This window comes from Myxocyprinus asiaticus, chromosome 10 (genome assembly GCF_019703515.2).
Source record: "Myxocyprinus asiaticus isolate MX2 ecotype Aquarium Trade chromosome 10, UBuf_Myxa_2, whole genome shotgun sequence".
NCBI lineage: Eukaryota > Metazoa > Chordata > Actinopteri > Cypriniformes > Catostomidae > Myxocyprinus > Myxocyprinus asiaticus.
Window position 1 is genome coordinate 32,518,513 of NC_059353.1, and position 9,485 is coordinate 32,527,997.

The 9,485-nt window shown below is 36.2% G+C and overlaps 1 protein-coding gene across 3 annotated transcripts in view; it reads right to left on the bottom strand.

Annotated features, from left to right (window-relative positions):
- The window catches only part of LOC127446895 (serine/threonine-protein phosphatase 6 regulatory ankyrin repeat subunit B-like), a 52,754-nt gene extending 50,418 nt beyond the window's left edge, over nucleotides 1-2,336 (bottom strand). The window contains exon 1 of one of the 3 annotated variants that reach the window (XM_051708210.1): nucleotides 1,814-2,336. In XM_051708210.1, the coding sequence (XP_051564170.1) occupies nucleotides 1,814-1,840 (27 nt within the window). In that variant the 5' untranslated portion in view covers nucleotides 1,841-2,336. The remainder of the gene's footprint in view (nucleotides 1-1,813) is intronic. The other 2 variants (XM_051708212.1, XM_051708211.1) reach the window with 2 other exon arrangements.
- Nucleotides 2,337-9,485: the final 7,149 nt, after the last annotated feature.

A 9,485-nucleotide genomic window follows, 5' to 3' on the forward strand; every position in this document is an offset into this window, starting at 1 on the left:
TAATTAATAAATAAATACATTTGTGAAAAGTGTAAAAAGAAAAATGACGATATACATATGTCATGAAGTATCCTAAATAACTAAACTAACTTATGGACTGATGTATAACCCGTAAACACACTTGTGTCATGTAACCCTCTGATACTACAAAAAAGCATTAGAGGGGGAATGTTGAGATTTAACAACTTCCTGTTCCTTTCCTCTTCAGGGCAAAGTGTAGATATCAAACTGTACAGAAGACCAAAATTACCATAAACATTAACGACGCTCAAAACACAACTTTTTAGAATGTTACAGGTTCAATACAAGTACAGCACCTGAATGCTGTTGATTACAGCAGAAAATACTTTGGAATCATTAATCAGTTTGTAAAAACAAACACAAAACGTGTTTACAGTAATGCATTTATAAAGGCAAAACATTGCAACCGAATAAACATTCAAATACACACAGTTTTAAAGTATAACCACAAGACGTACCGTAAGAGCTTTACCAAAAATACAAGCATCACATTTCTACTTTTAAACCCCTATGGCTTTCCCCATAGACTTTCATTGTACGTTCTCTGTGGTAAATGCGACTTTTACTTGTTTTGTTTGCAAGAAAAAATTATGTTCTGTGGTAAAATTGACACAAGACACAGATGCGTTTTAATAGAGATTAACTCCGAACATTGTTTAACATTCATGCAAAAATCATGACACAGGTTATATCACTTATATTAAGTCTCTAATAACTATAGTTTCACAGCTGAAAAACTTTTTCTGAATGACTTTGACATGAAGTCCATTAGGCCTCTGACAGACATCAAGTTCCTTGTTGCAAGGACAATTTCCTCAAACATTTGCAATGACATCTAGACATGAGGGCATCTTATGACGGTTATGGCAGATATCACAACACAAAAGCTAAACATTCTCTCTCTTTTGCATGTTGCCCACCAACTGACACGTCAACTAGAAAACTAAGTTGCAAACACACAAGTTTGTTGGAACCTAAAATACTGTTATTGTGGCAACAAAAGATAGAAATAAGGGAAAAATAGTGATGTTTGTGACAGAAGGAATTTGACTTTAACTGGGTGGAGCTCAGCCATTTGTCAGTAGGCAACTTATACTAGTTAGTTAGGACAGAGAATAGACTTGTTTGGATTTGGGTTTGCATTTGTTCTCATCTCAAAACTTTGATCAGTGTGTAGATTAGATTTAGGAGCCATATCAACATCAGCATCATCACAGCACACTACCGCAGCAGACAGCAGGATGTTAGTCCTGTCTAGATGAGAGCAGATCATTTTTCTTGCATTAGACTGAAAAACGTTTGTTTGAAATTATTTCTTGCGAAACATTTGAAAAACAATTCTTGTGTTACTTAACTTAGATCACCACACTTAACGATAATGATTTGTTTTTAAGCCCTTACACTAATGTTGGTAAAACACTGATCATTTATCATACTCTGAAAAAGTGGAACATTTCCTTCTAAACATTTCCCAAACAGAAGCCCATTACATTCAAGACTCGAAATGGCTCAAGTTTTTATTGTTTTTAGCCCTCGGGAAGAACAGCATTCTTCAGCCAGTGTAGCCTTTATGATACTGTATGTGCTGTCATGCATTTGTAACATGCATGCATATACACTGCACATACATCATGCCGTTTTTGTAGCAAGCATAAATGGAGCATATAAAATGTTCAATTCTATACAAGCATTGAAAAAGCTATTTAATGTGCAATAAACCATCTCAACTCTTCCTGTAAGTGGCTTTGCGGAAGAATAAAAAAATTTACAGTACATTCCAAAATCCACATACCTGCTCGACTAGTTTAAGAACAGCCATATCATGTGAAACTGCACATCCAAAATCTTAAAAAGACCTGGAGTTTAAAGGGTAGAAAAATCCAGAAGAGTATGTATGCTTCTTTTACAGAAGATAACGATGCACAATGACATAGCATCAAAAGCTTTCTTCCTGCTCTGCTGTGAGTCGTAGCCTCCAGGGGCCCGGTGTGATGCGAAGACTGTGGCCGGCTCTGCAAGCGCTATCTTCGGTCAGCAGGAGCAGCTGTAGTCGCTGCCTCTCCACGACCACCGCTCCGGCGCTGTGGGAAAGAGGAAAAGGAGATGGAGGAAAGGATGCGAGGGCAGCTGTAAACAATCCGTATTTACAGTGGTGGCATCAACGGCGTCCCGCTATTATATCCCACTCACTTATATTTTGCGTTAAATATTCATTCGTTATAAGAAAATACAGGAAGTCAGCGTTGTCTATCCACCCCCTCGCTAATTTATGAATCCTACTACGGCGAAGGCTAGGCTTATGAATATTAATTACATGCCCGACGTTACAAGATATTATATTTAGTGTATAGTAATCGTTGCTGATGTTTTAAATGTATTGGCTTAATTAGAGGAGCCCCAGTTCGTGAGTACATGAAAACATCTGCCATTTACACAAAGGTGTCTCAGGCTGGAACAGATAGGATGAATGCTGGAGAACAAGAAGCTGGATTCACCCTCGTCTGATAGGCGGAGAGGCGGACGCTAGTAGAGTGGGTGCTGGTGAACTGGCCAATTAACGAACCCTACAACTAGTGACTTAATTAATTTTCATGAGCTAATCATTCACCATAGTAGGATTCGTAATTTCTCCCCTATTTCTGATGCAAACTGAGTGTCAGTTCTTCCGAGAGGCCATCACAGCCTCACTGATGCCCTCACCCTGGTGATGTCTTATGCACCAACGAGTCATACTTTTGAATCGGTTCTTTTGAATGATTCGGTCAAACCGTTTCCCAAATTAAAGAATTGCTGAGTTTGGAATGGCATACTACCCATACTACTGTTACTACATATGTCATATAAGTATATGGGAAAAATAGTAAGAGTACTAAATATAGTATGCCATTCCGGACTCGGACGAAGAACTGGTGAATCGTTTTTTCTATCAGTTCACTGAAGCGAGATGTCCGACCAAACAATACGCTAACAAAAAAAAAACGTTCTTCTCAACGCCAGCCGTCATTAGTTTTATAAGCATTGAAAATAGTTCCCTCAACTATTAGAGTGAAAATTAAGCAAATTGTAAATGGTCAAAAAGTAATATAGTAATGAGAATAATCACTCTGAACGTGAGCTGAACAGTTGAACTTAAAGGGATAATTCACCCAAAAATGTTAATTCCCTCATCCTTTACATGCCATCAGAACACAAATAACGATTTTTAGAAAATATCCCAGCTCTGTAGGGCCACACAATGCATGTGAATGGTGACCAAAACTTTGAAGCTGCAAAAATAACATTAAGGAAACATAAAAGTAATCCATATGACTTAAGTGGTTATATCCATATCTTCAAAGAAGCTAGGTGTGGGTGAGAAAAAGATCAAAATGTAAGTCGTTTAATCTCCACTTTCTCTTTTACATCTAAAAGTTACATTTGGTGCCTGTTTAGTTTCACTTTCACATCTGAAAGTGAAAGTGAATGTAGAGATTTTTATAGTAAAAAAAAAAAAAAAGACAAATAAAAACATTCTGTGGCGCGTTATTCTATTTTGAATACTATTATGATGCTAGTGATACTTTGTAATACAGCACTTTATATACCACTGTCTCCTAAGATGATTCGCTTATGTTTTCCTCTCTTGTAAGTCGCTTTGGATAAAAGCATCTGCCAAATGAATAAATGTAAATGTAAATGTAAATATTGTTCTTTTCTCACCCACACTATCATATCGTGTCTGAAGATACATATTACTTTTATGTTTCCTGTATGTGATTTTTGGAGCTATAAAGGTCTGGCCCCCATTCGTTTGCATTTTAAGGACCAACAGAGCTGAGATATTTTTAAAAAAAATCTTTGTTTGTGTTCTGCAGAAGAAAAAAAGCCATACAAGTTATCGGATGACATGAGGGTGAGTAAATGAAGAGAATTTACATTTTTTGGGTGAACTATTCCTATATTTTTCACACACGTTCATTCATGCCTAACTATAAAATGTTAGTATAGGTAGGCATATAAAACATAAACTACCCGAGAGTAATACTCTTCTAAATGCTCTCTATTTCTTTTTTTTTCTTCTTTTATTTATTTATTTTTAATTTTCTCCCATTTTTCTCCCCAATTTGGAATGCCCAACTCCCAATGCATTCTAGGTCTTCGTGGTGGCGTAGTGACTCGCCTAAATCCGCGTGGCGGAGGACGAATCTCAGTTGCCTCCGCGTCTGAGACCATCAATCCGCGCATCTTATCCCGTGGCTTGTTGAGCACATTACCGCGGAGACCTAGCGCGTGTGGAGGCTTCAAGCTATTCTCCATGGCATCCACGCACAACTCACCACACACCCCACCGAGAGCGAGAACCACATTATAGCGACCACGAGGAGGTTAACCCAACATGACTTTACCCACCCTAGCAACCGGGCAAAATGGTTGCTTAGGAAACCTGACTGGAGTCACTCAACAATGCTCTCTATTTCTTATTGTTTTGTACAGTGGTACAATTGTACAGCAAGACTTATCAGCCATGAGGGGACAGCTAAAGTCCAATGTGTATTAAAATAGTATTTTTAACATTGAATTAAAAATTGAAATTACTTTCTTCAAAACTAAATCAAGCATACATTTTTCAGAATTATATTAAAAATACAAATATGAAAATTACTTATAAATAGGTATATTAAGTCTTTTAATCTTTTAAGATTACATTATGTAGGCTTATGTTAAGAATGTACATCCGAATGCATTTCAATTCATGTTCAACTGAAAAACTGAAAATATATGAAACAACTGGCTTTTGGGATGAAAAGTGTGGTCTGATGAGACTAAGATCCAGAATTTGAAGGAAATTGATATAATTAGTTTCGGACAAACAATGCCCAACACTATTGGGTTGGTTAATATTTTTGTAAATGAGAAATGTAGAAACAAATAGCATTTAATAAGAATACTTTGATTTACTGAATCAAATTTACAGTGATGTTTCTTTCACTGGTCTTTGTTTTATACTCAGAAGTAGAAGGAAGGATCTCAAGATTATGCGAGTAGGTTTTATAATGTTTATATGTTTATTTTCTGCTCTATTTAGATTTGTTTTACTGTCTATCCAGCTAAATGGTAGAAGATAAATTATAGGTCTACATTCTGAAAGGTATGGAAAACAGGATGTCCACAATGTTCCTAGATGCAAATATCTGTGTTTGTTTGTACTTTGCTGGATGACATCAACTAACAGACTGTACTGTATGTGTATCTGACTGATACAGAGAATCTATTTAAAGATGCATGAGAGTTTGGACTAGTGGGTCAAAAGGAAACCTCGGGAAGTAGCTGTTGCACATGTAATGTGTTTACACAGGAGAATGTTCTGAAAATGTCATTCTTCACATCTTTAATGAACTTCACTGCATTCCAGAACTTCATTAGGAATTAGCTTGGTATGAACATGTAGTCTTTTAGGCAAGAGTTTAGCTCTTGATCCAAATATTTTTTCTTTTATTTATACATGCAACATATAACCAAGGGTCAGTGACCAAGGAAAGTTTACTCTGCTGAAAAACCAGCTTAGGACAACTGGCTGGTCACCCTGCTTAAAAGTGCCGAAAATCTATCTAAAACCACCCAATTAACCAGCTTAGGACATTTTAACTAAGCAGGGTAGTCCTAGCCTTAAAAAAATTTCAGTGAAGATCACAAACATATAGGCTGGTACAGTCCATGATAAACCACTATATTGTTTGACAATTTTCAGGATGAATAGATATTATCAATAAAAGGGAAAAAATATTAAAAAAATAAATAAAAATAATGCCCCAGATTCTCTACCCAAGTATGGCCTCAGACATTATTTTTATACTGAGAAACTCCAGGAACCAACATGTTTGTGCAAAAACCACAAACGACAATTTTTCCTCCACCTCTGCCTGTTTAGTTTCACTTTCACATCTGAAAGTGAAAATAGAGATTTTTAAGAGTAAAAAAAATACTTAAATATTGTTCTTTTCTCACTCACTCACACCTATCATATCCCATCTGTGATTTTTGGAGCTATAAAGGTCTAGCCCCCATTCACTTGCATTTTAAGGACCAACAGAGCTGAGATATTCTTTTAAAAATCTTTGTTTGTGTTCTGCAGAACAAAAAAAGTCATACAAGTCATCGGATGACATGAGGGTGAGTAAATGAAGAGAATTTTCATTTTTGGGTGAACTATTCCTTAAATGATGATCTGTTGCATTGGTGTTTTCAACACATTTAGTGTCACCTGATTTTTCAATGGGCAGCTGCATGAAATCAAACAGTATGGGGATTTTTTCAGACACGTTTATTCATGCCTAGTTATAAAATGTTAGTATAGTTAGGCATATAAAACATAAATACTGAGAGTAATACTCTTCTAAATGCTCTCTATTTCTTTATTGTTTTGTACAGCAAGCCTTTTCAGACATGAGGGGACAGCTGAAAAAATATAAAGACCAATGTGTACTAAAATAGTATTTTTAACATTACTGTTGAAATTACTTTCTTTAAAATTAAATCAAGCATACATTTTTCAGAATAATATAAAAAATACAAATATGAAAATTACTTATAAATAGGTGTAAGTCTTTTTTAATATGTTTATTTTCTGCTCTGTATAGATTTGTTTTACTGTCTATGCAGCTAAATGGTAGAAGATAAATTATAACTCTATATTCTGAAAGGTATGGAAAACAGGATGCCCACAATGTTCCTAGAAGTGAATATCAGTGTTTGTTTGTACTCTGCTGGATGACATTAACTAACAGACTGTACAGATGAAATCAGAAGTTTACATACACCTTAGCCAAATACATTTAAACTCAGTTTTCACAATTCCTGACATTTTATCGTAGAAAACATTGCCTGTCTTAGGTCAGTTAGGATCACTACTTTATTTTAAGTATGTGAAATATCAGAATAATAGTAGAGAGAATGATTTATTTCAGCTTTTATTTCTTTAATCACATTCCCAGTGGGTCAGAATTTTTCATACACATTGTTAGTATTTGGAAGCATTGCCTTTAAATCGTTTAACTATGGTCAAACATTTTGGGTAGCCTTCCACAAACTTCTCACAATAAGTTGCTGGAATTTTGGCCCATTTCTCCAGACAGAATTGGTGTAACTGAGACAGGTTTGTAGGCCTCCTTGCTCACACACATTTTTTCAGTTCTGCCCACAAATTTTCTATCGGATTGAGGTCAGGGCTTTGTGATGGCCACTCCAATACCTTGACTTTGTTGTTATTAAGCCATTTTGCCACAACTTTGGGGGTATGTTTGGGGTCACTGTCCATTTGGAAGACCTATTTGTGACTGAGCTTTAGCTTCCTGGCTGATGTCTTGATATGTTTCAATATATCCACATAATTTTCCTTCCTCATGATGCCATCTATTTTGTGAAGCGCACCAGTCCCTCTTACAGCAAAGCACCCCCACAACATGATGCTGCCACCCCCTTGCTTCACGGTTGGGATGGTGTTCTTCGGCTTGTAAGCCTATACCATTTTCTACCAAACATAACGATGGTCATTATGGCCAAACAGATACATTTTTGTTTCATCAGACCAGAGGACATTTGTCCAAAAAGTAAGATCTTTGTCCCGATGTGCACTTGCAAACTGTATTCTGGCTTTTTATAGCGGCTTTGGAGAAGTGGCTTCTTCCTTGCCTTTCAGGTTATGCTGGTATAGGACTCGTTTTACTGTGGATATAGATACTTGTCTACCTGTTTCCTCCAGCATCTTCACAAGCTCCTTTGCTGTTGTTCTGGGATTGATTTGCACTTTTCGCGCCAAACTACATTCATCTCTAGGAGACAGAATGCGTCTCCTTCCTGAGCAGTATGATGGATGCGTGGTCCTATGGTGTTTATACTTGCGTACTATTGTTTGTATGAATGTGGTACCTTCAGGCATTTGAAAATTGCTACCAAGGATGAACCAGACTTTTTTTCTGAGGTCTTGGCTGATTTCTTTTGATATTCCCATGATGTCAAGCAAAGAGGCACTGAGTTTGAAGGTAGGCCTTAAACTACACCTACAGGTACATGTCCAATTGACTCCAATTAGCCTATCAGAAGCTAACTGCCTAAAGGCTTGACATCATTTTCTGGAATATTCCAGAAGCTGCTTAAAGGCACAGTTAACCCACTGGAATTGTGATATAGTCAATTAAAAGTGAAACAATCTGTCTGTAAACAATTGTTGGAAAATGTACTCGTGTCATGCACAAAGTAGATGTCCTAAACAACTTGCCGAAACTATAGTTTGCCAATATGAAATCTGAGCGGTTAAAAATGTTTAAATGACTTCAACCTAAGTGTATGTAAACTTCTGGCTTCAACTTTGTGTAGCTGACTGATACAGAGAATCTATTTAAAGATGCATGAGAGTTTGGACTAGTGGGTCAAAAGGAAACCTCAGGAAGTAGCTGTTGCATATGTAATGTGTTTACACAGGAGGAAGTTCAGAAAATGTAATTCTTCAAATTTTTCAATGAACTTGCCTAGTCTGTTTCACTGCATTCCAGAACTTCGTTAGGAATAAGCTTGGTATGAACATGTAGTCTTTTAGTCAAGAGTTTAGCTCTTGATCCAAATAATTTTATTTTATTTATACATGCAACATATAACCAAGGGCCAGTGACCAAGGAAAGGTTACTCTGGTGAAAAACCAGCTTACAACAATTAGCTGGTCGCCCTGTCTGACCAGCTTAAAAGTGCCCAAAATCTATCGAAACCAGTTTAGGCCATTTTAACTAAGCAGGGTAGTCCTAGCCTTAAAAATATTTTCAGTGAAGATCATCACAAACATATAGGAAGGTGCAGTCCATGATAAACCACTCTATTGTTTGACAACTTTCAGGCTGAATAGATGTTATCAATAAAAGGGCAAACATTTAAAAAAATAATGCCCCAGATTCACTAACAAAGTATGGCCTCAGACATTGTTTTTATACTGAGAAACTCCAGGTACCAACATGTTTGTGCAAAAACCACAAATGACAATTTTTCCTCCACCTCTGCCATGTTAAGTAGAATGTGGTATGTAAGCAAACAAAATAATGATGCATTTAAAATGAAGATTCCTCCACAGAGAAACTGTGAAAAATTCACAAAATATGATACAAAAACAAAATACAACATTTAAAACTCAAATCATAAAATTATAAAAGCTTCCCTTATTTAAGTTAAAGATTTAGGTTTTAAAATGTCTGGTAATGCACATTTAGCTCCAGTTAGAATTTTTTTTCCTGTCCTATGGCTTGGTTCATACTTTACTCAATTCGGATTTCTTCACAGTAAACGTAAAAAAAAATACTTGAAATTGTAACCAACAATTCAGATTGAAACCCATTACCAAAAATCTGATATACAAATGTGCGTTGTATCGGGTTTGTAAAAAATCTGATTTGATGTTAAGGACTACAAACAATTAAGCCATATACACTTTAAAAACCAATCCG